This window comes from Equus caballus, chromosome 7 (assembly GCF_041296265.1).
Source record: "Equus caballus isolate H_3958 breed thoroughbred chromosome 7, TB-T2T, whole genome shotgun sequence".
NCBI lineage: Eukaryota > Metazoa > Chordata > Mammalia > Perissodactyla > Equidae > Equus > Equus caballus.
The window spans coordinates 89,309,094-89,337,076 of NC_091690.1; the positions used below are offsets into that span (position 1 = coordinate 89,309,094).

General features: G+C 57.7%; 1 protein-coding gene across 8 annotated transcripts in view; it reads right to left on the reverse strand.

The window, feature by feature from the left end:
- Positions 1–2,700: 2,700 nt before the first annotated feature.
- Positions 2,701–27,983, reverse strand: part of PTPN5 (protein tyrosine phosphatase non-receptor type 5) — a 56,401-nt gene continuing 31,118 nt past the window's right edge. For 3 of the 8 annotated variants that reach the window (XM_070273435.1, XM_070273433.1, XM_070273434.1), the window contains 13 exons: positions 17,543–17,676; positions 17,200–17,393; positions 16,586–16,693; positions 16,274–16,351; positions 15,535–15,776; positions 14,117–14,306; positions 11,671–11,755; positions 7,622–7,701; positions 7,303–7,440; positions 6,806–6,916; positions 4,482–4,642; positions 4,278–4,391; positions 2,701–3,861 (listed from right to left, as the gene is read on the reverse strand). In XM_070273435.1, the coding sequence (XP_070129536.1) occupies positions 3,768–3,861; positions 4,278–4,391; positions 4,482–4,642; positions 6,806–6,916; positions 7,303–7,440; positions 7,622–7,701; positions 11,671–11,755; positions 14,117–14,306; positions 15,535–15,776; positions 16,274–16,351; positions 16,586–16,693; positions 17,200–17,373 (1,575 nt within the window). In that variant the 5' untranslated portion in view covers positions 17,374–17,393; positions 17,543–17,676 and the 3' untranslated portion in view covers positions 2,701–3,767. The remainder of the gene's footprint in view (positions 3,862–4,277; positions 4,392–4,481; positions 4,643–6,805; positions 6,917–7,302; positions 7,441–7,621; positions 7,702–11,670; positions 11,756–14,116; positions 14,307–15,534; positions 15,777–16,273; positions 16,352–16,585; positions 16,694–17,199; positions 17,394–17,542; positions 17,677–27,983) is intronic. The other 5 variants (XM_070273427.1, XM_070273429.1, XM_070273431.1 and 2 more) reach the window with 3 other exon arrangements.

Below are 27,983 nucleotides of genomic sequence, written 5' to 3' on the forward strand. Positions count from 1 at the left end.
TGTGTGTAGGGGGGAAGGGACGGGGCAGGTGGACACAGTGGAGACGGCTGTGCACAGAAGAGGGTGAGGAGAGGCTGGCCAGCAAGCCTGTGTTTTCTAGCCTCTCTTTTCTTCCCTTTGTATCTCCCTTTCCCTGGTGGGTTACAAGAACCAATGGGCCTGTTGCCCACTGAGTAACCCCAACCCATTCCAAGTTCGCCGAGGGGGAGGATGTAGGGGTTAGACTTACCCAGCGAACCCAGGAAGGCCCAGAGGGACTTGAAGATACCCATGGATAGCTATGTGGACTAGGGACGCAGCGCTGGCTGTTTCCGCAGGAGAGAATGAAGTCAGACCTGGAAGGGACTTCCTGACTAAGCCATCCTGGGGCCAGCCTTGGAAGGAAACTGTGGGCCTTCTTCCTGGGCCCTGGGGACCCTGGCCTTGGTGGAATGCTAAGACAGACAATAGCACATTTCTATGGGCCTCTTTCATTTGTGACATGGTAAAGACAGGTTGAGTTTTTATTTCTTAAACTTTTTTTGAATTGGTAGTTCAATCACACAGTGAAAAAATAAAACAATATAAATATCTCTCTGAAGAGTTTCTGAAGCCGCTCCATCCCCTAAACTTCCCGACAGGACCACTTGTGGTCTCCAGACACCTCGGGAGCTCCTTCACGAAATGTGGCTAGGTTTTTGTCCTTGTCCCCTTTGTACATGGAGGGGGGCCCATTGTACACACCCTACAGCCCCTTCCATCTGCAGTGAATACATCCTGGACCTCTGCACAGCAGCTCATTGGAGCTTCCGCATTCTTGTTACCAGCTTCACAGTCCATCAACGAAGGGATGTCCACAGCATCTTTTATTTCACCAGCATGGCAGTATTCAACCCCCTACTTCATATACGAGGAAACTGATGTCCGAGAGAAATAACCTGTCCGAGGTCACTCAGACTGGACTCCTGGCCTCTGACTCCCAGTCCACTGCCCTTCCAGGGGACCCAAAAGCGTTCTTCTGGCCCAGGAGGTTTGAGGCAGAACTTTACGCCCCTCCCCGCTGATATATCCTCCCTGGCCTGCTTCTGCCTCTGGCTTCTGGGACCACTCCTCTGTCCCAGCTCCTGCTGTCCCCCTCTGGGCTCAGGAGGTCACAGGCTCTGTCAGCTTCCTGAGGCAAGAGGGCAGCCTTACCTTCACGTGATCAGTCCCTCCTAACCCTCGAACGCTGTGTCCCCGGTTTTGGTGGTGCAGCTGGTGCCTGGGCCCTAGACTGGCCAGTTTCCTTCCTCTACCCCGGCAGTGGGGCCACCAGGAGTCACCGATTCCTTAAATGTCTGGCCCCCTGGGGGCAATCTCTCACTCAGGCTCTGCAGCCGCCCTAGCAAGATGGCACACTGCTTTGCAGGGGACGGACGGGGAAGGAAAGTGAGGCTGGAGCCAGGGCTGGAGGAAATGTGGGGGGCCGGGTGGGTGGGAGGCTGGGGAGGGGTCCAGGGGTACATTTCCTGTTCCCTTGTGGCAGAGGTTTTGGTTCTCACTGTTACTGGGTGGGACCTCTCTGAACTAAGGGGCTCAGAGTAGTATGTGTGTACATGCACGTGCACATGCACATGCTCACATACGTGTGCACACACAGTCCAAGAAGGCTTTGGGAGCAAAGCAACAGGTCTCTGTTTCCCAGGGACTGGAAGCTGGTGGGTTGAGGAGGATCAAGTGGGTCTGTCACTTTGCACAAATCTAGGGGGCATCACTCACATTGCGTCCTACGTGTGGTGCAGGCACAGCCCAAGTGGCCTCACAGGGCCACCCTGGGGGAGGAGAGGGAAATGTCAGCTCTGCTCCCCCTTCCCGCTCCTACAGCCCACTCCCCCTAATCTGGATAGAAGGGAAGGAGGGCTCCTCCTCCTGTTGGAGGGTGGCTGGCTGGAGAGCATGCCCCATTCTCCGGGACCTCCATCCCAGCTGCTCAAGCCATGCCCTGTCTCTCCTCATTGTCTGTAGCATACCTGCATGCCTGGACCCTGCCCAGCCCAAACCAGGTTCTGGTACCTTTTAAGGACCTGGTGGTTGGTCAGCAGCCCTGCCCTGGGTCCCCTCCTGCCCTGGGGTGACCCCCCACTGCCAGGGGTGGCATGACAGCTACTTTTGCTGCATCCCTGGGGGAGGGGTGAGAATAAAGCAGGAGTGTCTGCGATGGCTCAGGATCTGAGCCCACGGGTAGAGTCCTGGGGCCCTTGGGTGGGGTGACTCTCAGCCCAGACCTTACAAGGGAAACTGCCAGCTTGCAGCTGCTGCTGGGACCTGTGGGGCCAACAAGGGAGAAATGGGCTGGCCCACAGGGAGGGGCCTGGGTGTGCCGTGAACGCCCCCCTGCTCCAGCCTTGGCCTCTGGCCCAGGTGTCAGAGCTGGTGGCCTTTTGGCCACTTTGCCTTCCGTCCTACACCTGTCCTTGAGGCTCCCTGTGGCTCCTGGCTGGAGGAGGGCGGTGAGGGTGTGTGACAATCTTGCCAAATGGACTTTGGCTTTCCAAATCTGGACTCGCTCCATACTCCCGATATCCACAGGGGGGTGCTAGGGATCTTGAGGGCCAGGCCCTGTAGGTGTGTGTTGCTCCTGTGCACACTCACGTGTGAACCTGGACGAGGAGGAAGCCCACGCGGACTGGGGTGCAGGGAGGCGGGAAGAGGAGGGGAGAGGAAGTCACACAGACCCAGGAGTCTAGTTTTGCTCCAAATGCTCCTTTTATTGCTCTATTCAATGACCACGAGCAAATTATAAAAAGACACCACATGTCTCTGTCTGCCGTGGAATAAATATTTAAAGTCAGCAATAAAAACACGTGGCTCCAAGAGAACGCATGTTGCCAAAGAGTCATGCACGCCCTGCAGATGGGCTCTCAACACACGCGTGGACACGGGAACACACGCAGAGCTGCACGCGGCCAGACTTCCAGGAGGCTTTTCCCACAGTGACACAGAGACAGTGCCACACAGGCCAGGGGCCGAGTCCCACCCCACCCTCGCGCTCCCCTCTCCCGCCCCCAGCAGGACCCAGGGCCTCTGGGTTCAAGACCCCATAAATCCCCTTCCCCAGTGCCGCACAGGCTGGTCACCACCTCCTGAGGGCATCCGATACCCAGATGCCACTCCAGCTGTGATTGCCCCCCCAACCCAGAGACCTCTCCCCCAGCTGGGATCTCTCCCCGCTCAGGAGCCCCCGACAGCCTGATCTCCAGGGCCTCAGGCCCCCTCTGCATCCTGGTCCCAATAACTGGAGGCAAAATGCAGCCTGCCTGCTGGAGAAGCGGGGTGGCGCCGGAGGAAGGCGCCTCTGCCTGGGCGACGTCGTCGGGGCTGGAGCTCACTGCCCCCTTCCCGGGCTGAGGAGACACAGTGTCCGGTACAGATGGCAGAGATGGACGGACTGACAGCACGCTGCGGTGGGACATTTGGAGTGCGGCCCGGAGACGTTTGGATCAAGTAGCAATGGAACCATGGTTAAAAACCGAGGCCCTGGGCCTGCATGGTGTGGGTCTGGCCCTGGGGCCCCAGGCCTGGCCTGGCACATCCCTCCCCCAACCCCACTCCCCAGCAGGTACAGTAGGAAGAGCTATGTGGGGGGCCAGGGCCAGGCCGAGGCTGAGGGAGCAGGGAGGGAGGGAGGGAGCAGACTGAAGAGAAGGAAGCAGGAGGGCAGGGAGCAGCCCGGGCCCTGGGCAGGCCCTGCATGTGGCTGGGGGGCCCAGGCTCAGAGGACCTGGGAGGGCGGGGCGGGGGGGGGGGGGTCACTCTGGGCCCTGGCGGGACAGCTGCTTCTCGTAGAGGCTCATGACGTGGTGCACGAACTGGTACTGCTCGCACGTCTGGATCATGCCGCCCCTGCCCGGCAGAGACGCACAGTGGGGATCGGGGCTTGGGAGACGGGCGGCGGGAGGGTGCCCCTCAACCCACGGAATCCCAAGCTTTTGTGAGGGGCCTTGTGTCTGTGTAGACTGGAGGGGACAACCCTTGCCAGCCGCTCCCCTCTGCTCCTGGTCCTTCCCAGGTCTGGCGTAGATAGCGGGGATGGGGCTCACATGTCCCGTCACTCAGGCCCTGTGCTGCTTCCCACAGCTGTTTCTCTTCCCTCCTCATCCAGCCACCACTGTCTGGGTCCAACCCCTCAACCCATCTGTCCTGCCTACTCCTCGTCCGCCAGTCAGTCCACAGCTGGCGTGTCCTCCTACCCCTCGCCCTTGCACGTGTCAGTCTCTCCGTGCCACCCCATGTGCCCCCAACTCCGCCCCTGGGCTGACCTGTCCTGACGGAGCTGGCACGTGGTCTTCAGGATGTCCACCACACCCTCCTGCCGCAGCTGCTGGCAGCAGATGCTGGTGGCAATGAAGCAGCCGGTCCTCCCAATGCCTGCGCTGAGGGCCGAGGGGACGGGCGGGGTGAGGGTGGCGCAGCCCAGAGTGGGGAAGGCTGCCCTGCCCTCGCAGGTGGCCGGGGGGACCCACCTGCAGTGGACGACGATGGGGGCACCGTGGGGCCCCTCCTGCTGGGCTGCCTCCTCCACCTCCCGCACCAGGTGCAGGAGCGGGGGGGCCCGGTCTGGGGTCTTCTGGTCAGGCCAGGACGTGAACCAGTAATGCTTCAGGTCTCGCTCCTCGGTCCCGCTCTGTCCAGGAGACAGAGGCCCACCCCAGACACTCGTGAACTCTCTGAGCCCACAAACCAGCCCAGAGATGGAGATGGGATGGGAGGAGGAAGAACACAGGAGATAGGACACAGGAGTCGGACCTCTGGCCGCTGCTGTCTATACCATATTGCCCAGTGGCACCAGACAGAGGCCCAAAGCCAGCGTGGCAGCAGGGACTCATCAGTGGCGTTGGCAATGGTCTTCACGTGAGTTCTGCCCCAGCAACTCCAGGATCATCCAAGAGAGGCCCAGAGTCCTCTCTCCACTCCTCCTGTCTCCTGGGTCCCTATCTTCATAAACAGCCCAGTCACACCTCAGTCACATGGCCAGAGCCTGGGACCCTTTCTCTCCCCTCCCATGCTTTGCCTGCCCACGCCCGCGCCCACCCCAGCAAGTGTGGTCCTTTCTCTCCTCTCCACGCCCCCTCTCCACCACCACCTCCTCCACCTTGGCCTTCACTGTCTCTCCACTGGGCGAGACAGCTCCCTCCCCGACTGCCTCCTTGCCACGGTGGTCAGAACAGTGGGTCTGACACACTGCTCTTCTGCTCGGAACCTTCGATTGTGCTCCTTGCTCTCTGAATAAAACTCTCTCTCCTTAGTCTTCACGCCGGCAAATTAGACAGGGGGTGCCCATCTCTTGCCCTGCCTACTGGTAATTGATGCTCCCCCACTCCAAATGGTTTGTAGATAAAACCTCTGCTACAGACACATACATGCACCTGCGTGCACACGCACACACACACACACACACACACACACACACACACAAAGTTATTCTCTCTTCTATGCCCTTACTTTTACTTTTTTTCTCTGCCTGGAACATTCTCCCCACTTGTCTGCCCCCTGGTCAACTCTTACTCATCCTTCAAAACCCCATTCAGCATCATCACTTCTAGGAAGCCCTCCCTGAGCACCCTAGATGGCAGACTGCCCTTCTTCCACGTTCTTCCCTACGTCTAGCTCAGTACTTACCATTTTATGAGTGCTCCTTGAGGAGAGAGTCCAGGCTTTGGACAGCTCTGCGTTCCCAGTACCCAACCCAGAACCAGGCCCAGGGCAGGTGCTTGTAAAGGTTTATGGACAGAAGTAAATGGCCCTAAACCCCAAGCTGACCCAGTTCTTCTCTCCCCAGGCCTGTGGCCCTGCCCCTGCCTCACTTCAGCCTCTCCGTCTAGGAAACAGGAGGCTGGCTCCTTGGGCCCCGGGGTGATCTGGCTGTGATAGCTACCACAGCCTCTGGCTCCTACCTCCGGGCCCTTTCTGACCTCCAACAAGACCCAGCTCTTGGAGCTGCCCAGGTGGGCACGCCCTTTGGGGGCTGAGTGCTCCCTGACACCCCGCCTCGCACCTTCTCCGGTGGGAGGGGCAACTCGGAGGGGCAACTCAGAGGTACAAGTCTCAGGCCTAGAGCTGGACGCTGTGGCTGCCGCACAGTGGGCATCCCAGGCTGCTCTGGAACGGGCATCAGCCTCCTGGCGCCCAGCTCGCCTCTTCCCGCCTGTGGGGTCATTACAGTGGCTCTACCTTCCCAAACATGGGTCTTATCATTTCTCAAGAATGGAAGCTGGTAATCCTCCTGATTCCAAAGGAACAATCTCTTCCATTATGCTGAGCCTGGAAGAAGCACAACTCCAGGGTGGGAGTACGCCTCCCCCTACTCTTCCGGGCTGCTGTGTATTGCTCATATTTTGTACGCTTCCTTTTTATCTTTTTCCTTTTTCTGCAACCACAACCTCCCTGTGCAACCCAAATGCAGCAAGGAGCGCCTGCCCCCTGGCGGACAGATTGGGTCCCGCAGACCAGAAGCCCAGCATGCCAGGTGGAGGGATGTTTCTAGGCGTGGTCTCAAAGTCACAAGGGACCTTCAGTCATGAGGACAGTCCTGGACTTGGGTGCATTTGAAGCAGATCAGGAAGGCATTATTATGAATGACAGTGTCGCCTGAGAGAGCCCAAGAGCATAAATTACAGCTGAGGTTTGGCCCTGTCTCTGGCCCTCACGTCCAATCACCCCTGCCTCATCCCTGGGAGTGACACAGCCCTTTATTTCCGCTACAGTGGACTCGGGACCCTGTCCTCTGTGGAGCCCCAATCAGGCCCCTTATTGTCCCCCGTCCGCGCTGCCCAGCCCCAGGCCTCACCCTGAGGGAGATAAGTCGCAGCCGGTAATCCTCAGTGTGAACGACCTTCCGCACGGTGATCTCGACCCCGTCGTACACCACCTGCTCCTCCGGCCAGTACTCGGTGCACTTCTGCAGGGGCCCAGATGATGCTGCCATACACTCCCAGCTCCCCAGCCACGTTCTCCCCAGCGGCCCTCCAGGGCCAGCAGGCAGAGGTACAAACGGGCAACAGTTTGCAGTTAGAGGGCTGGGTTCAAATATCAGGTTCATAACCTGTAAGTCACTTCTCTTTTCAGAACCTCAGTTTCCTCATTTGGAAAATGGAGTATCCATTTGGAAGGACTTTTAAGGGGGCTCAATGGAATGGGCTATTATGGGTACGAAGTAGCCGGTGTCAGCCCCTGCAGGCTGGGACGCCGCAGAGCATCGTGTTGGAGATCATGGGCACTGCAGGTGAGAGGCTTAGCGTAGGGTGCACGGCAGCAGACGCCTGGTAACAGGACAGGGGTGCCTACCTCGTTCATCTCCTCGATATTGGTGATCATGACAATGATGGGCGTGTGCTCCTGCCACACCATGCGCCAGAAGTCGCCGACCGTGCTGACGATGGGTCCCTGAGTGGCGATGTACACCTTCTCCTCCCCACCATAGCCCTGTGGCCAGCCAAGCCCAGGCTGTCAGGGTCAGACGCAGTGCTCCCGGGGCCCAGTCCCCACATCAACTCTTCCCGGGGGCTGGCAGGAGCCGCAGCGGCTTAGGGACAAGCCTGTAGGGTGGATCCCATCGGCTCCGGCCTCCCTTTCAGGCAGAGGCCTTTGGGCTGGGGCTACGTACCCGGATGTAGTTGGCGTTGATGTAGGAACTCAGAGGGTCGTCAGGGTCTGGTGAGGTCAGGCAGACTCTGCTGTGAGGGTCTGGGGTGAGGGGAGACAGGTGAGGCAGGGGTTTGACATGTGCAATCCCTCTGGCGCAGAGCCTACCTTGTCTGGCGCACTTCAGGGCACCCACATTTCTTCTGGGACTCTTACAGTTTCTTCTTCCCCTGCCCAGTAGCAAAACACTGACCCATCCCCCTGGCCCACTCAGGCAGGTGAGGGCCTTGGCTGGAGAGGAGGGGAGGGAGGAGCCCCGGGTCCTCCCTCTGAGCATCAGTGTCCGCACCTGCCTGTGTGCCTTGAGCTGCCCTGTACTCACGGCGTCTCCTGTTCTGGAGACGAGAGGGAATTACCTGGGGTGCACATCCTGGACAGCGGGGCCACAAGAGTTTGAGTGTACACTGTCACTGACATGCTGCGTACTCTTGTAGAGCACCCGGCCCTCCTAAGCCTGTGTTCCTGTCTGTAACGTGGGGGTAAAGATGCCTACTTCCTCAGCTTGTAGGGGAGATAAAGGAGGAAACAGCTGTGAAGGGGCTACGTAAACCATAAAGTGCTTACAAATATAAAGGGCTGCTACGACTGGGGGGCAGAAGGCTGAGGGAGGACGCCGGGGTGAAAGGATCAACGGTTCCGTGTCTGGCACGTGACTGTAGGGTCCGAGCAGCAGACACATGTGTACATGAAGGGTTTTTTTTTTTTTTTCTTTCAATCTATTTGCATGTCAAATCCCACAGTAACAGGTTCTCCTAATATCCTGCCCCTCTTCCTAGAGCAGAATTTGTTTTGTTCCAGCCGGGGCCTCCCGGTACGTCAGCCTGCAGAGGCTGGGCCTCAGGTGGGGAGGTTGTGTGCAGCTGGCACGAAGCCGGCTGGGGGCCAGGGCCCTGGGTTCTGGCCTAGCTTTGTCCCCAGCTCACTGTCTTATCCCTTCGCTGGGCCTCGGGCTCTTTCCCGTACAGGGAGGCTGGACTAGAGGCACTCCCAGCAGGCACGGCATGGGGCTCTCAGAGGCAGCAGGGAGGGAGCAGTTAACGGTCCACACTGAGCCAGAGAACGACGTCAGGTCCTGGCTCTGCGACTTACTAGCAGCGTCAATGCAGGCCACTTACTTAACCTCCTGTGCCTCATCTGTAAGGCGGGCACATTCTCCTCCATCACAACCTCGCTCATCTTATTTATTTTTCCCTGAGGAAGGTCAGCCCTGAGCTAACATCTGCGCCAATCTTCCTCTATTTTGCACGCGGGTCGCCACCACAGCATGGCTGACGAGCGGTGCAGGTCTGTGCCCAGGAACCAAACTCAGGCCGCTGAAGTGGAGTGCACCGAACTTAACCACTCCGCCATGGGGTCGGGCCCCACAACCTCACTCATCTCGTAAAGGGTAAAGGCGCGAATGTTGGCCAGTCCGTGGAGCAGTCAGTCAGCCAAGCACACAGGAAGTGCTCTGCGTGGGAGGCTGCTGCCGCATTACCGCCATGATCACAAGTTTTACTGGAGGTTAAGAGGTGAAAGGAAAGACCTACACCTGGTAGGAGAATGGGAGGGCACTGGAACAAGCCTTCCCTCTCTAGTCCTGTTCCGCCCCCGCTCCAGTGCCCGAGGTTTTGGCAGGTGATGTGGGGGTGGAGAGGGGCGGAGAGGAAGGGAAGTGGCTCTGGTGACGGCAGGAGTGGAGCAGTGAGCCTCGCATGGGCCGTTGCCCTGCTCCTTGTCGGTGCCTGCCCAGATGAGGAGCCAGACGCCGGGGCCTTTGTATTAAGGAGCCCCTGTGACGGGTGGTCCTGGTTCTACTGACCCTTGACCTGACTCTGTGCCAGGCACTGTGCTCAAGAGCAGGGCTCCTAGATAAACCAGCCACGGTCCCTGCCCCCGAGTGCTGGGCGAACAGACAGGGAGCGTGTGGGCCGAGGGAGCAGAGGGGGCCTCCACTTGGCTAGGGTGACTAGGCTTCCTGGAAGAGGAGGCACCTGGGCTGGGTCTGAAGGACCAGAAAGAGAAGCAGGGGACACCATTCTGTCCGATTCCAGTGCACAGGGTGGGGGGGTTGGTGAGAAATGGGCTGGAGAGCACCCTGTTGACAACGGGTCTTCCAAACCATGCTTATAACCCCGAGGATCACAAGGGGGACAATGACAGCGTTCAGAAGGAGAATGACATGACCGGATTTCTGTCTTGCATCATTTTCGTGACACCGCTAGAAGATGGATAGGAGGAGAGACGGTGGAGGTCAGGAGACCAGTTAGGAGATGACTGCAATGCCCCAAGTCAGAAGTGTCAGGGCCAGAGGCCGCCCTGCCCGGCATGCTCCAGGGGCATCGTGTCGGTGCGGTCCATGTAAACGGCGCCCTGGACTGGGCAGCATGGCAGCCCTGAGCCCCAACAGTCATTTGGCAGGGAGGGTGGAGAGGCAGAGCGCGACCTGAGGGCTGCGCAGGCGCGCACGCACACACTCATTCACTCGCTCGCTCGCTCACATGGGTACAGCGGCTCCATCAACTGTCAGGCGCTGTTTTGGTGCCTGGGACCCAGGGGCAAAGGGACAGAAATCGCTCCCCTGCAGCTTGTCCTGAGTGCTGCAGGCTGGGCGACTGGCCACTCGGTAGCCAACTGTCCACAGACCTGTCTCTGCGTCAGACTGTAAGCCGCCTGTGCGCAGAGTCCGTGTCTCAGCCATGTCTGAATTCTCAGACCCTGGGGCAGGGGCTCGGCAAATGTGTGCCAAATAAACGAGAGAAGAAACCTCAGGGTGTCCTGGTCTGACCTGCCCTCTCTCACCTCGCTCCCCAAGCCAGTCTCTGAATACACAGGGTCCACTTTTGCTAGCCACAGAGAAGATGTGCTGTTGGTTCAGGGCAGGGCTGGAGGTGGCTCGAGGCCTCTCGACAATTCAGTGGGGACCAGCTGGAGTGATGGCCTGGCTCCCACCGTCCCCCATGGCCATTCTGAGTGGCCAGCAAAGCCCTAGGTTCTGGGGCACCCAAGGCCCTCCCTCCAGGTGGGGCGAGGTGAAGGGGTGGGAGCCAGATGAGGGAAGAGGTGAGCAGCCCTGAATAATGCATCCTGGCCTTAAATGGCGCTTTGTTTAACCGGAACTACCTAGAGACTGCGTAACCATAGCAACCACAAGTCGATATTTTAAAAGTTAAAAATAAGTCATGACATCTTACATGTTGTTGGAGATGCTGATGGCGAAACTGCCTTTTTAAAGCCTGTTACTCCAAAAACCGAGCAGAGTAGGTTTGTGGGGATTCACTTTCAACAAGTCACCCCCAAGCCAGCCCTGGGGCCTGGGGCCAGAACTCAGCAGGGGTGACAGGCACACAGGGGCTTGATGAAAGTTACCTGAAAATGGTACCCCAGGGCTGGAAGAGGAACATTAGGTCACCTGGTCTAACCGCCCCCAAGTGAGGGAAATCTCTCTCAGACCTTCCATGGGACTGTTCACGCAGCCTTGCTTGAACACCTTGAGTGACGGGGAGCTTACTACCTGACAGGCAGCTCTTTCCCTTGTGGGGTAGCTCTGCCTGTTAGAAGACTTAGAATTTGGCCAAACTGAACTCAAGGTGGACAAAAGAGCCCAATTCTGGCGTCACAGAGGCCCAGGTTTGAAACTCAGTTCTGTACTTCCCAGCTGTGTGATTGTGGCTGAGCCACTTAACCTCTCTGAGCCTTAATTCCATCTCCTTAAAATCTGCCCACTCTGAAGAGATAAAGGATGTGAAAACACTTCAGTCACCAGAGGTCTCCTTTCCAGGAGCTGCTGGCATTGTCACTTTCTCTCTGGGTTTCCACAGAGCCCAGCACAACACTTGGCCAGGGCAAGGGTCCAGAGAGAATGCCGTGAGGTGTTTCCCTTCACTGGGCACCCCCACCCTCCACCCCTTCTCCTCCAGTGACCAGCGTCCCAGCACCCTGGCCCAGCTCTGGGGTTAAGGTGTCCCTCAGGGTGAGGGGGCACCTAGGCGAGGACGGGGCACCTGCACCCCCGGGGCACCGAGTACTCACTGGGAAGGATGGTTTTGTACCGGTTCTTCCGCACCAGCCCAGGGATGTCATACTCTTTTGGATCCACAAAGTTCATGGGGATTTCCTGTAGGAGGAGGACACGGGCGTGTGAGCAGCTGTGGGCTGTCCCGCACAGATGTTTGAATCCAGGGGCTGCTGTGCCCCCAACTTCTAGTCCAGGGGCTGGCTTGAGTGCATGCATTCATTCAGCAAACATTTACTGTTATATGAATGAGTGCACATAAAAAGCATTTAAAAGAGTGCCTGGTGCACGCTGAGTGCATGATAAAAGATATTATTACTATTGGTTATTGAGGGCCAGCCCGGCACATAGTAGACACTCAATAAACAGTTGATGAACAAAGAAGAGCAAGAGAACAAGTGACCTGGCCAGTCACCGCCTTCTTCCACACGCCCTGTGCTGCAGCCAAACTGAGTGGCTTTGCTGATCTGTGTTCCTGCCCTGAGCATCCCCACCTCAGGACCCTGGGCTGTGCCGCTCACTCTGGGGCGACGTCCACCCCATCCTCATCTTCTCATTTCCTGTCCATCTTAAATGCCACCTCCTCCGAGAAGCCTTCCCTGATTCTCCAGCAGGAAAGGAGCCTCCATCTGAGCTCCCGGGGCTGTATTTGCCCCTCCTAACCACCGTCTGTGTCAAGCGCTCCAGGTCCAAACTCCTCTGCCTGGCAGGTGAGGTCTTCTTGGATCCGGCCTTTCTTTACCACCAGCTGCTCACAAGAGACCCACTCTCCAGCAGTGCGGTCTGTTTCCTACTGCTCACAGGCCGTTCTCCGTCTGTCCGTCTGCCTCCCCGGCTGAGCTCATGGCCTTCCACTGGGCCCACCGCTTTACAGTTCCCCAGATCCTTGCGCCCTGTCAGGTCCACCTCCAGCCCCAGCTCCTGCATCCTGGGGGACGACTCCCCAGCGCTTCTCCCTCTCACTCCCTTCCACCTGGCCCACAGCTGACCGCCCGGCCACATCCACCTCCACAGTGTTTGCTGGTTTTGGACGCACTAAGCTTGGGCTTTGTAAATGAGCATCAGACACACAGCTTCTAGGGCTGTTGTGAGAATCAAAAAAATAAAAAACATGTGCAAAAAGCCCGTGGAGTGTGCGTGCAGACCACGCTCCTTTCTCTCTGGGCGCCATCGACAGGCCCTTCTGCACAGGGCACAGCGAGGACGCGAGCCCTTCCTTCACGGGGAGGTGACAGCAGTGGGGACTTGGAGAGGGAGCTGAGGCTGTGCTAGTCGAGGACGGCTTTCCAGAAGCATCCAGGGTGGGGGATGACGTGAGTAGAGGGACAGGGGGCCTGGTCCCGTTGAAGTGGACAGTCCCTGCAGGGCTGGGGGTGCACAGGGCTGGAAGGGGGGCTGGGGCTGGCCCAACTCGGCTAGGGGAGGCGGTGCCGAGTTCTGGAGAATTGGGAGCAGTGGGTCAGAGGGGCATGGAGGTCTTCTCCAAGGGAGAGCTGTCCGGGCCAGGTGGGGAGCAGGGCAGCCTGGGGAGAGGGGAGCTGTGAGGGAGGCCCGTGGGCTCCCCATCCCTCTGGCTGCTCCCAGGAGGGGCTCTCCCCAAGTACTCATGGCCTCTCACCCATTCCTGCCCACAGAGGTGGGCGAGTTCCCTGCTCAGTGCGTTTGATTGAGACATCAGCATTTGGGCCCCAGCTCCTGCCTTCCTCCTCCTCCGGGGCCCTCCTTCCAAGAAGGAATTATAGGGGTGCCCACAGGACAGGGCCCGCGATGTGCCAGCACCGCATGGTGCGGGTGCAAAGCTAGTCAATTCTGGGGCGGCATTAGGAAGCTCACTATGGCTACACCCCTAAGCCTCATTTCAAACCCGGCCGTTACCAACAAACAGAAAGGCCACATTGTGGTCTCCGAGGTCTCGGCTGTGTGCTCAGGCAGGTAAAGCAGGGGTGTTATGTACTGGGCCCCTCAAAGTCCACCAGGAGGCAGCTGGAGGCTGCTGCAGAGGTCTGCAGGGCAGGCAATCAGGATCACTGTGAGCTCGAGACTGAGCTAGGCGGGGGGATTTCAAAGGAGGACGAACAGTGCGTGGCGATGTCAGGGGGGACGAGAGTGGGAAACGGGGCTGCTAGAAGAGAAGGCTTCTGGGGCTCCCAAGCACAGCACTGGGCAGGTAAGGATGGGGAATGCCACTGCACACCGACCACCCAGACGGGCAATTTGCACACATTATTGATCTCTCTAATCCTTGCAACACCCCTATCAATTTTATCCCCATTTTCCAGGTGAGGAAACTGAGACTCAGAGGGGAAGCAGCTTGCCCATGACAGTGGGCGAGCTGATAAGGAGATGACGTCAAGCTCTCAGATGCTGAGTTCTGGGCACCCCGCTCTGCCACTTGGCCACGTGGGAGATCGACATGAGCAGAAGGGCCGGCCTAGCATGGGGCAGCAGGCCAGGGAGACTCACAAAGAACTCCGCCTGCAGCAGGAAGGGGTCCAGGGCCTTTTCGTGCAGCTCCTCGGCCTGGAGGACACGGGAGGCGCTGAGCAGGTACTCGCGGGCTGACTCCTCGCGTGGGGACATGAGGTAGCCGAAGCCCTCCTCATTGCAGCCCGGGGTGCACATGTCCAGGGTCAGGGAGACGTTGGAGCCCCTCCTGGAAGAACCGGGAAGGGGGATGAGGATCAGGGGCTGGGAGGGCATCAGCTGGGGGCCTTGGAACAGGCAGGTGAGGGAGGGAGCGGTCAGGGCCGGGAATGGGGGGGGAGCTCTCCAAGGGGGAGTGGGTGTGCCAGCAGCCCTGCCACAAGGAGCACAAGTCTCAGAGCCCAGGCTTGGGCCTGACCTTGTCTCCTGCCTCCTGCAGCGGAGCAGCTAACGGAGTGGGGGCCGGGACCCCAGTTCCAAAGGTTCCATCCCACACAACTCAACGCAGCCCTCCCCGGGCTCTCCTCTGTCACTGCTGGGGGCAGTTCCAGGCCCTGTGGCCCTGGGAAGCTCACAGAGAGGGCACCTGCCTAGAGCAGACATGCCGGGCTCGGCCCCTGCATGACGGTCCTGGGGCCTGGCCATCGGGGATGAGGCTGCCAGTGAGTCAAGGACATCTTATCCAGGAAAGGCCAGGACCCTTGGCCATCAGGGAGAGAGCAAGCCCCAGGGGCAGCAGAGTGGCAGCAAGGACGGCTACACTGGACAAACTCTACTGTGTTCAGTATTCAAAGGCACAGGACGGGAAGGGCCCTCATCACATAGGAAGGGAAACTGAGTCCCAGAGAGGAGACAAGAATTGCCCAAGCTTACGCAGTAAGGGGGTGGCAGAGCTGAAACAAAAAGGTAGGTTTCCTGACTCCTCATCGAGCGCTCTTTCCATGACATCACGAGGGCAAGTCAAACCTGGGGTGATCTGGCTTATCCATCGAGGCTCTGAAAAGAGGCTGTGGACACCTCCCAGAGAGTGCTCTGAGGAACACTATGAGACACTCTACGAAGTCAGGGTCTGTGATTGAGTGACTTTGAGGAATGCCACACACTACGCCATGCTGATTTACCATGAACACAAACATGTTAAAGGCTCTGACAAGTCCTGCAGTAAAGAAACCTACCCAAGCTTACTTGAGCACAGGAGTGTACGTGAGAGTGTGCACATGTGTATACCTGTGTAAGCCTATGTGCTCATGAGCAGTGACAGTATTTCTTAGCATTCACCTTGGGGCATTCTGCTCTACATGAATCAGACCTGGAGAACATGTGTCTGCACTGACTGACTATGAGATCCACTCCGCTCTGTCCTGGGCACTGGGTGTCAGACTCAGGCATCTGCCCTTCTGATCAGGAGCTGGGAGCCCCAGGGCCCGTGGAGCCCACCCCTCCCCCACCCCTCCCACCTCTCCTGCAGACCCATGGACTTGACGGTCAGTGAGGCGGGGTCGGCCTCAGGCTTGATGTCCATTGTGCAGTCAAACACAGGAGTCTCGGGGACAGGGTCCAGGTCCAGGAAGTCATCCTCGACCTTCTCTTCCATCCACTCCGAGTAAGTGAAGGAGGGCTGGCGGCTCACCGACTGGCGCCTGTCCTCGGGGGGCAGCGGGGCAGAAGGCTCTGGGGGAGCCCTCAGGAGGTGCCACACCTAGTTGGGGGCATATGGCTTCATGGACCTGGGACCATGCCGGCTGCCCCCTGGGTGACCGGGTGCCCATGGGATTGAGCCCCCTGCCCCTCCATGTGTCCAGAGCAGCTCTGCTCCCTGGGGAGCTGTCTGCACGGCACTGCCCCTCACCTGGATGCGAGGAGGCTCCATGCCCCACCTTGTCCTCCCCGCCCCCACCCTCCCTGACCCTGGTGGATTCAGTTTCTTGTGGACCGAGGTCTCCTTGCTGGGGTGTGGGTTTCCCACTCCAGTCTTCTCCCTGCCTCAGCCCCTTCCCCATTCTAGAACACTGCAAACCAATTTTGAGAAGGCAGGTGCCTCTCCCCCCAGGCTGGGCCCACGTGGAGAAGGAGACAGATACCCCATCCTTGGCCCCACCCAGAACGTCTAGTCTGTAGGTCAGAGGGGAGCAGGTGGGGACCAGGCCTCAGGGTCAGAGGAGGGAAGCCCTGAGGTGGGGTCAGGAGGTGCCTTACCAGGGTAGTGACAAGGACCACGGTCAGAGAGACTAGCAGCAGACTGGGGATGTCCCAGGTCCCAATGCCCAGCCAGGCCTGGGGGACATCAGACAAACAGTCAGGGTGGCGGTGGGGACCTAGTTCTCATCTGTTTCAACAAGGACAAAACCGAGCCCTGAAAACTTTGGACCAGGTCTGTGTGGGGGCAGGGAGAAGCGCTGCAGGGGCCTGGAAACATCTTCTGAACTCAGAGGAGCCCCATGTGGGGGGCGGTGGGACTGGAGGCCCCAACCACTCCCTCCTGCCCCGGGGCTCTGCGAGCTTACTCACCGTGGGTCCCAGCTGTTCCAGGAGCGCCAGCAAGGAGGAGAGGAGGTCTGTGGCGTTCTGCGACCAGAGCGGGCAGTAGCCACTGAGCCAGAGCATCCCGCAGGCAAGCTGGGGTGGCGGAGCGGCCGGCTGAGTTTGGTGCCTGGGCTCCTGCCTCCCATATACCCCCTCAGAGCTCACTCCAGCCTCAACCTGGCACCCTAAGGTCCAGACTGAGCAGCTGAGGGAAGGGCCCAGCTACTGTGTGTCCAGAGGAGGCCTCAGGGCTCGACCAAAGGGAGCCAAGAGAAAGCCCTTCCCAGAGGGGACCTCCCGGGTCCATACAGGAAAGGGGAGGGCTCCCAGAGATGCCTCCAGAGACAGGAAGTCCTCAAAGAGACCCCTGTTCCTGCTTCTGGGGCTGGGGAGAGGGGGCTGGGAGAGGCTACTATTGAGGCTGTAGCTCAGAACTCCAGCCTCCTCCTCACAGCAGCCCGTGGGCTGGGCGTCACTGAAGGACACCAGGGAGGCCCCTCATCCCTCCGTGTCCCCAGGCGGCCATGTTGGGAGGAAGTGGAGGGCTGTCCCTCCACTGGCCCCCTCTCCAGGCCCTGTGAGGCCTGTGGTGTCCTTACCAGGACCTGAGAGGCAGCCAACAGGCACAGGCTGCTCCTGACAGTGAGGGAGTGGCTCCCGGCCCCTGGAGGTGGCGGCTCCTGAGCTGGCTCTGAGGGCGGTGAAGGAGGTGGGGGCGGCGGCATCTCTCTCTGTGAGTCGGTGAGCCCCTCGGCCTGGTCCAGCGCCTCCATCACTCCCGGCTCGGGGAGACCTGCGGAGGGTGGACACGCGGGCCCATGACTCGGGCCTGCCGACCGGGCGGGCCTCCTCCCGGGCTGCTGGGGCTCCTGGAGCCAGGAGCAGTCAGCGCGGCTCCACTTTCTGCAGTCACCCTCGATCAGCAAAGCAGTGTTCACCTACCTTCGTCAGAAAGAGCTCAGTGTGGGTGGACAAATTATTTCTCTTTTATTTCTCCAGTAACAGAGTTAAAATGGCAGGAGGCTTTTCGGGGAGTTAACATCGTCGTGTTTACGCAGCTTCATTCTTTCCCATTTCTTAAGGAAACAAAAAACCACCACCTCAAACTCAATTAAAAGAGAGAGAGAGAGAGAAAGACACAGCATAACCAGGCCGTGACCCTGCACAGCCCACCCACGCTGCCCTCTGGATTTTTCTCTCTCGTGGTCTGTGTCCTGACTGGGCCTGGAGGCTGGACACTTGACAAGGTCACAGCCACGCACCCCTTCCCCACTGAGAAGAGTGGGGCGGTCAGGGTGGTGAGGAGGACAATCTTGGTGTGGTAAGATTGATACCAAATGTTTGGGATCCAGTTCTGGGTCTGTCTCTAGTTGTGTGACCTTCGGAGAGTCTCCCCCTCTCTGGGCCTCAGTTTCCACACCTGGAAAATGGGGTTTGGGCTCAACCCTTGGGTTTCTAACTGTGCTTTATGGAGCTCTAGCATGTTCTCAGGTGTACCAGGTCTCAGGTGAGCTGGGTCCCTCTGCCCATTCCCATTCCACATACTGGGTTTCCTCTAAGATGATTTCAAGACAGGATTATTCCACTACTATAAATGTCAGAGCACCGCTGGCTCAGATCTGAGGCCCCAGCTGTAGTGTGGGGATGCTGGCAGCAGCCACCCTGGTGATTCCTGGATGCTGGACCCTCCCTAAATGCACATGGATCAGTCTACTGCCAGGAAGAGAGGGACCTGAAAAACGGCTGTGTACAGCGTGAGTGGGGACAGGACTGTCCACACATCACCGTGTATAAGGGACAATGGTCTCCTTTTCTGCTTGGATGACACTGGAACACCCACAGCCAAGCCCACGTGAGGCCAACCTAGCGGCCTGCTTGCTCATAGGACAAATATTCCGCAAGCACCTCTCGGGGCTTGGATCAACAGTACAAAGAGCCCAGGTCCTGGAGACAGCTGTAGCTCCACCACAGGCTCCTCCTTCCCAGACGCTGACCCTGGATGGCTCCCCACCTGCTGGGTCCCAGCCGCACTCCTGGATTCCTCAGCTGGGCCCATCCCCCATGCATCCCACATGCTCTTCCCTCTGCAGGGAACATCCCTGCAGCCCCCTGCCCCGCTCCCTTAGTTAAGTTAACTCCTACCCAGCCTGTGGCACTCTGTCCGAGGTCTCCTGAAGTGGGTCCTCCCCTGTCACATACGCCTAGCACCCCCACCTCTCCTTCATACACCAGCAGCAGCGAGACACCCGGATGGGCAAGGCCCAGCCTTGAGGCTTCACATGGGTTAATTCAGCCATAGTACCCCACGAGCTGGGACTATTACCCTCATTTTACACAAGAGGAAGATGCGGTGCCAAGGGGTTCAGAGGGCTGCCCAAGGTCCCCTAGCTAATAAGCGGTCGAGGTGGGTTCAAACAGAGGCAGCTGGACGGGCTCTGGGTTATGTTACACTCACTACGGCTTGTGAAATTCTTGTTGAACACCGTCTCCCTCCCTCACCGGTCTGTACGTTCTATCGAGGGCAGGAGTGCAATCAGATTTGCTCATCAGGATTGTCCGCGGCATCTAGCACAAGTCCTGGCAAGTGAGTCTGCAACAAATAGTCCCTAAAGGAGTGAATGATGACGGGGAAGTGATAAGCTTTTACTCAGTTTTCTTAACAGACACATGGGGGTAATAACACATTCTTGGAACAGCGGTGATGAAGACTGGAGACACTGGAGACAAAACACCCAGCAGGGTACCTGGCATCTAGCAGGTACTCAATAAATGTCATGTTAGAATCATAACAATCATAAAGGTGTAAAGCGACAAGGGAACACATGTGCACAACACAGTGCTGTAAGCGAAAATTCCAAGCACCGGAGGAGCCTAAGGCACCGACCTCTGCCCATGGAGGCACAGTTCCCACCACGTGAGCAGCCAGCTCAGATGCCCGCCAGCAAGGTGAAGAAGGAAAAGCTGCTGCTAGGAGCCGGAGCCTGTAGGAAGTCAAGAGTTTCCACTATTGAGAAGCAGAGGGCTGACTGCTCAAGTGGCAAGGCCTCTACCCACACCCTCGGACAAAGCAGTCTGTGCGTGATGCCAAACATGGATGGGGGAGGGCTCTGGGCCCGGGGCCGCCCGGCTCAGCTCTGCAAAGCATGCACAGGGACTGAGGGCAACCCCTCCTCGCTGGGTCTCAGTTTCCTCATCTGTAAGAAGAGGGGCTCGTGCTAGAACGCAGTGCTTCTCAGATGCTTCTGCCGTCCTCCGAGGAGAGGGGACGCAGGTCTTTGGGGAATAACAGCCAGCTCACATGACCTTGGACTTGGCTGCTTTGTTTTAAAATTTGTGGGCGCTCCTTAAAATTCTAGTCGATGGTATATCTGTACTTGTTTTGATATTAAAATAATATTCTTTTCCCCTCCCAAAGCCTCCAATCTAATTGACGCTTTAGGAAAATGTGCTACAGTTAGCCTGAGGGGGCTGTCCTCAGGGGTACACGACCCCCAGGGTGAGAAGCACGGAGGCTGCTGCAATGAAAGCTCCCACCGCCGTCACAGACGACTCTGGAGACGAATATTTAATGACACGGCAAGAAATTTCGATGGTACGGAGCGAGAAAGGCAAGGCAGTATGCTCTCTGGGCCTTAAAAATGAAGACAGTATAACTGCATATACAAAGGTGGAGAGCACCCGATGTGTGCTGGGAGGTTAGCACCAACACTGCTTGTCCGGCGTGCAGCCGAGCGAACACCGGGCACACAGGAAGCACTCAATAAATGTCGGATACGGTAGATGGGAAGAACAGAAGCCAGGTAACGACAACAGTTCTTTGGAGGAGGGTGAGATTAAAAGTGATTTTTTTCCATTATTCATATATTCTAAATTTCCTCCAATAAATACATACCTATACAAATAAATATATTTTATACATACATACACATATATATTTATTTGTAGTGAGAAAAAATATTTTAAAAAAGAGATGACTATTCTGAGTTCAGATACCACGAGGCCTAGTTAATATTCTTGGTTCCGGGGCCCTGACTCCCACTTGTCACATCTATGTCACATGGGGGGGTCACAAGAGACTGAGAGAGCGCGTGTGGTTCTGTGAGACGCACCCAGCAGCGGACAGCCACTCAGAACCAGGCCGCCCGATGATGTGGGATCATCGCTCCTGTGAACGAAGGATGGCAGGTTAACTGCCTCGCGCCTCGTGGGCGTGGAAGGAAAACCGCAGGCTGGCGGGGCCCTGTATGCACATCTCAGAGACAGAGGTGGAGGCTGTTTTTTTGTTTTTATTTTTAAATCCACAGGGTACCTGGCAGCCCTGGGGGCCGGATGACTCCGACTGACAGGAATTCACGGGGCGCCTGGCAGGTGCCTACCCTTCAGAGCAGGGTGTACTGAAAAGCTTTTCTGGGCAGAAATCTAACATTTCTTTACTCAGGAAGACACATTCTTGAACACACACTACATTCCGCATATCATTTTGGAGGGGATCCACGGACCTCAGGTTAAGAACCCCTGATCTGAGGCAGGGTGGGGAGCTGAGGTCTGTGACGGAAAGTGGTGGAAGGGGGAGGTGGAGCACTGGGCTGGCTCTAGTCTCTGCTCACTCATGGGTGAGTCCCACACACATTTACTGAGCACCACTCATGTACTTAGCCAAGCAGTGGGCTACGCTGAAAACAGTCCCTGCATGCACGGACCACTGTGGTCCCGGGCCCTTGTCCTTCTGTCCTCCGGTCCTGCTCCTAGAGATGACGTCAGCTCTTCTGCTTGTCTCGCTCACCCTTCCACTCGCTGGCATGTTCCGGGAACGGCGATGCCACCTCGCCCGCAGGCCCTGTGCAGGCCCAAGCGCTTCTGCGCACGCAGGTCATCCGCTTCCCTCGGCGGCCCTGGGAGGCAGACATTCTCATCCCCGGCCCGGCTTTGTGGGTGAGAGGCGGCTGCTTGTGTCAAGGGCTGGCTTTCCAATAGTTCACAGCGAGGTGGCTGCTCTGCCACGCATGAAACCCTGACACAGAGGTGGCTGCTGGTGGTGACCGCACGTCGGGCTCCTCGTGGGCTCGCCTCTTGCACAGGGTGAAGGAGATTTTCCAGATACAGAAGTCGAGGCTTAGTGAGGTTAAGTGGCTTGCCCAAGTGCGTACAGACCAGGAATTTGAACCCGGGGCTTCCCGACACCAGGTGGTCTTTTCATTTTGCCATACTGCTTCTCAGGAAAGGGTTACGGCAGTGAAAGCAGGAGGACGGGGAGAGCCTGGGAGGGAGGGAGAGAAGGGGGAGGGGTCCCTGCATGTGGGGAACCTTGAACTCCAACCCACTGCACAGGGGTGGCGGTGGTGCAGATTTTGTGCCTGATTCCTGGCTGATGGCTCCTCAAAGGCTCTACGACATGGAGGGAGGGAGTACCGGAAGGCAGGAGCTCAGTATCCCAGGCTAAAGCTCCAGGGACCTGAGTAAGGCCTGCAGACAACTGGCCTTCAGATTTTCCCAGGGGCGTGTGGAAGCACCACGATCCCTCTTCTGTCACCTAGCGTCTGAATCCCACCAGCAGACTGCAGCTACCGTGTGCCTTGGGGCTGGGGCCGCCTGAGCTCCAGAACCCGTGGCTGCTCCTGTCAGTGACTCATTCTTGGAGCTCCCAGGCTGCCAGCCCACTGGAACTGGAGCGGAAGGCTGGCTCAGCCTGTTCCTGTTTACATGACAAGGGAGGTTCTGGCCCATTCAGCTTTTCTTCCCTTCCCAAACACGGCCAGGAGTGACCTCCCAGCCATGCCCACATAGTCACAGGGGGCCCTGACCAAAAGAACATTACATTCAGTCCTGCCTGGGCTTCTAGAACCACAGACGGTCAGAGCCTGACAGGTCCTGAGGGGCATCTGGTCTAGTCTGCTAAATTCTCAGATGGGGAAACCGAGGCCCAGAGAGGGGAGGTGGCTTGCCCAAGGTCAACAGCCAGCCAATGGCAGAGCCAGGATGTCAGCTGCTACCATGCCCCCATCAGCCAATACATACTGAGAGCTCACCACGTGCCGGGCTGCTGTACGTGCATCACATATATTAACATCTTTAGTCCCTACAACAATCCTAGAAGTAGGTGCTGCTCTCACTCATTTCACAGATGAAGAAACTGAGGCACAGGGAAGTCAAGTCACTCAGCCACGGTTGGCTAATGGATGGGAAAGCTAAGACTAGAACCCAGGCAGTGTATCTCCAGAGCCCATTCTGTTAACCCAGACACGAGATGAAACTCACTCAAGTCTTCTCCTCGCAACACCACAGCATCTGTGAGAAATGTCCAGCCCTCCCGCCCCTCAATGCCTCAGAAATATGGCCTCGTCCATCTGGGAGATGGGGCCCGGCTCCACAGCCCATTGCTGCATCTGAAACCCTGCCGTCAGACTTGGACCCTTGTTTATGGGATTATGGCTCCTCCTCGTCACGGGGATGGAGGGGCGTGTGGGAGGGATGAGGGGCAAAACCCGAGCAGTTTTCTACCAGCTCCCACCTGTGGAGGGTTGACCAGAGGGAAGGCTCGCCCTGCATTCTGCTCCTGCTCTGCCAGCTCTGAGCCAGGCACATCACAAGCCCTATGAGACTCAATACCCACAACCACGCTGTGGGTTGACATTATTGTCCACATTTCACACGTGGAGCCACGGAGGCACAGAGAGGTTCAGTGACTTGATCAGGGTCACAGGACCAAGAAGTGGCAGAACTGGGAATGGAACCCAGGCCTGTGGGCCTTCATAGTCCCAGACCTTCCTGCTATTCCACAGAAAGATCTGGAAACCCACAGGGGTGGGGCAAGCTGACCGGGCCTATTTTGAAGTTTTGCTTGGGTAGGCCCCAAATGCAGAACCAAAGGATGAGCTGCCAGGGGCACACTGAGAGGGGGTGGAAGAATCTAGAAGGAAGAAGCCCGACCAGCGACATCTGCCATCACGATCGTCACTCCTCAGCGCTGTGCCGGGCCCTGAGAGGGCGAGCCTGGCAATGCTGTGGTCTCTGTCCTCACTGCTTCAGCGGCCCCCATTTTCTGCGACCTTTTCGGTGGAGGTGTAGCAGGCAGACTAGGAGTCAGAAGGGGTGTGATGTGGGGAGAGAAGATTCCCCAGAATGATGTTTTCACCTGGCAAACACGTCCCGCACGCCCGCTCCATCCCTCGGGCTGTTGTGTGTCTCCATCCTGACGCTGACCAGCAGGACTCCTGGGAGCGGTGTGATAACAGTCCTGATGGAAAACACTTCCAGCCCCTCTGGGTAAAGGCTGATGGTGGGTGTGGGGCTCTGGGAATCTGCACTGGCTCCCCACAACCCCTCTGCCTCATCCGTCCTGCTGAGTGTGAGCAACGAGGCTGGCAGATCCCCGGAAGGAGGCAGTGAGACGGCAAGGACCTGGCTTGGCAGCGAGTCAGTGCTTGAGGCCTCTTGGCAGGTAAGCTGGCTGCGGGCAGGGCCTGGTCCTGTTCATCCATGCATTCCCCAGGCAGGCAGGAGGGCAGGGGAAAAGGAAACCAATTGTGGCATAAGAGGATTCTGGAACAGAACGTGAGTGCTCACCATTTCTCAGCTACACGCCTTGGGCAAGCTGTGTACCTCCTCTAAGTGGATTCCCATGGTGGTCTCCAGAGGTGTCCCCGAGCCCTTCAACAGCCCTCCCACTGCCCTTCCATCAACCGGGGGAGTCTATGCCCCTCCCCTCAAACTGGGTGACAGCCTTAACGACAGGAATGAGGCATGTGCTGCCGTGTGATGTCGAGGTGAGAAAAGTCCACGTAGCTTCTGCTGCATCTCTCAGGAGACCTGCTCTGAGACCTGCAGCAGCCACATAAAAAAATCTGGCTATCCTGAGGCTTCCTGGTGCAGAGAGGAGAGAGTCAGAGAGCAGAGAGCGCGAGGACGTGAGAGTGCGTGTGTCAGACGCAGTGGGGGCTCCGGACGCGCGAATGCTGAATCAAGCTGTCAGCGCCACACTCAGCACGTGGGCTGGTGAGGCCGGAGGGCACCTGCACCTTAGCCTGAGCGGATGGTCAAAAGTCATCTGTATAGGACTTCCGGGTGTTGCGTTTAAAATCGACGTTCTGGGAACTCACCTCAAGCAAAGTGAGAGAGCTGTGCCAAGAAGCGGGGGCGTGTGGCTGTACTATTCTCCCTCATGCCCTATGGAGAACACTCCAGAACTCTCCAGTGACTCTTCAAGCTGGAGACATGGTTCTCAGAGCGACACAAGGGGCAGGCCTGAGGGTCTGCGGTTTGGGCTAACAACCTCTGGACTCGGACCCAGGCAGCTAGGCTCCAGCATCTTTTTTTTCTTGCTGAGGAAGATTGTCCCTGAGCTAACATCTGTGCCAGCCTTCCTCTATTTTGTATTCAGGACAGTGCCACAGCATGGCTTGATAAGCAGTGTGTAGTTCCGTGCCCGAGATCCGAACCTGCGAACCCTGGGCCGCCAAAGCAGAGCACACAAACTTAACCACTATGCCACTGGGCAGGCCCCTCAGCATCTGTTTTCCCAACCAGACTGTGCTGTCTGCCCCAGGCAGGGCCTCCGCTGCTGCTTCTCCCTCCCTGTCAGGGGAAGTCAGCCTGACAAGGCACTTCAGCCCCTCCCAGAATGGAGGGGACAGGCCTTCTCCCCTTGGCACAGTCTGTCACACCCTGGTATGGGGGGCTCTGCTGGGGGGCGGGCAGGGGTTGGCCGAGAAAAGCAGGATTGGGATGAAGATGAGGCGAAGATGTCTGGGGACCAAGGGTGTCTGGTGCTTAGTCTGGAGAGGGGGAGGCTGGGGGCAGGGGCTCCTGAACGCTGTTTGTGGCCACTTGAGAGGCTGGGCCAGGGAAGGGGGCACACAAGAGGCAAGACGGGACCCCTGTGCATATGCTCTCGGCGAGCGGATGCTCTCCAAGTTAACAAGACTTCCAAGTAACAAGAAATATCCCCAGGATCTGACGCTGCAAGTCCATACTGCAGGTCTTCCTGTCCCCACAAGTGGCCTTGTTTCCAGGGAGGCGGCTTTTGGTAATGGCTCTCAGCAAAAGCTCTGGAGTCACACAGACTTAGGTTTGGGGCCCAACTTTGCCATTTACTACTTCTGTGACCTCGGGTAAGTGACTTACTCCCATCGCTGGACAACAGAGACACTAAGACTTGCCTGTGGGATTCTGAGGGTACCATAAGGTCGAACGTGCAAAGTGCTTAGTCTGGGGCCGGCACTCGGTGAACGCTAGTGGCAGAATTGAGAGAGAAGGGGAGACAGGAAGGGAGGGGAGTGTGAGGAAGAGGCTGCAATAAGGACTCCCCCTTTCATCGGCCAGGTGAGGCCCCAGAGGGACAACGGGTGCCCTGCCCCACGTGGGCAGGGGCTTTGAGGCTGCTGGCTGGCAACCGGGGTCACTGGATGGGGTGGGCATGGACTGGGGGTGGCAGAAGTGGGGCAGCTTTGTCTCCGCCAGTTAATTAAATCCAGAATGCTAACAAGCTTTCAAAACACAACATGACTCGAGTACCCTTGGATGGGATATAACACAATGGTTCTGTCTGAAACTACAAACAGCTTTGTTCCTGCAAACAAAGGCTCAGTTCTCTGTGCCTCTCCGGAGCGGGGACCAGAAGTACAAGGGTGAAAAGGGTCGGTGAAACTCTGAGGGTGCAGCCCCCCCAGCAGCCCACACCGAGAACTGAAAGAACCGACAGAGAGGCCCCCCGGCGATGTGGACTTGAGGTCCCAGGTGCCTGACACTTAAACATGAACGCGTGGGGAGGAAGGGACAGACTCAAGAGAGCATCTTGGTCCACCCCCCCATTTCACAGAGCAGGAAACTGAAATCCAGAGAGTAAGAGGCAGGACCAGGATTGGCACGTGTGTGTTTAACCCTCTCGTTCTGTTCTTGCTCATTAGGCCAGCGTGAGAAGTTTCCTGGGGGCTGCCTGGGGGGTCTGTGAAGGGCCGAGGCCTGAGCCCCATGGCAGCAAAAGCCTGGGTCCTGGCTTGGGGTTCTTCCGTGGGTCCTGGTCAGTGCCCTCAGAAGTCTAAGGAAGTCCAGATGATAGGAAGTGGAGCAAGAGCCAAGTGAGACCCCCAGGACAGCAAACCCCAAACCGCCGGGCTGCCACCCTCAGACAGCCCTCTGCCATGGGGAGGCTCACAATGCTGGCAAAGTGTCGAGAGGCCCAGGGGCAGTCCTGCCTCTGCCTCTGCAGGCTGTGTGGCTCTGGGCATCTAAGTGCCCCCGTGGGCCTCAGAGACCTTCTGTAAATTCAAAGAGCGCAACTAGCCATCTTGAAGGGCCCTTCCAGCACTAAAGACCCACTGCTCCCAGTTGTTAAAAACAAATCTCAGCCTCTGCTTTAATTGAATTCGACGACTTCCCCTTGTTCTCAGGAAAAAGACCAAAATCCTTGTTATGGCCAACAATGAAGGCCCAGCCTTATCTCTGCTTATCTTGTCAGCCTCCATCCACACCACCGGCCTCCTGGTTCTCTGTTCCAGCTTCTTCCAGGTCCTCCGCTAGAACCAGTCTGGGAAGTAGAAGTCTGGAACCCAGTGGTTCTGCTCAAAAAAATCCTCACACAGTCCCTCAGGGGGCATGTGGGCCGAGGTTCCCTCCTGTGCTCTGGCTCTCCCTGGTGGGGCAGGAGGAATCTGTGTGCCCATCCCTTGGGGCAGCAGTCAGCTGTCGAGGGACCCGCTGGGGAGTCCTATGCAGCCCTCAGGAGCAAAGGATCAGAGCACACACGGCACCAAGGAAGGATCTCAGAAACAGCGTGCCGAGTGAAAAGAACGAGATCTAACACAACACAACAGACACAAATTAAAAATCTATGCACACAAAATATTGCCACCCATTCTGCAGGAGCACAGAGAAAGAAACAAAAAGTCACAGTGAACACATTAGCTATGGGGGGAAGGGGCGTGGCGGTGGGAGGCAAGACAGAATAAGTAAGTGCATAAAACCAGAGAGGGGCCTTGTGTAGACCACTGCAGATAAAGGGGCCATGCACCAGGAGTATGATCGACCACTCTCCAACCTAAAAGCAGTCATTACCCCTCCCCCAGGAAGCACGAAACAGAACCACGGAGGTGGAAGTTGGGTCAAGGTCCAATGGGAAAGAATCAACAAGAGCCGAGGGCCCTTCCTCCTGTTCTGCGTCCTGGACCTGGGAGGACTGGCGGGAGAGGAACTGTTCCTCCTAGCCAGGACGGGCCCTGGCTGCCTGGGAATCAACACCCCGCGACGGGGGAGAGGGTCATGGTCTTGGCTGAAGCCCGAGAATCCTCTTCTCTGAGCTGCTTCACCAACACGACATTGGAGTCATCTTGTTGGCCTTCTGCATGGAGGGAGACTCCAGGGCTTGGTGACTGTCTCCGAAGATGCTCCT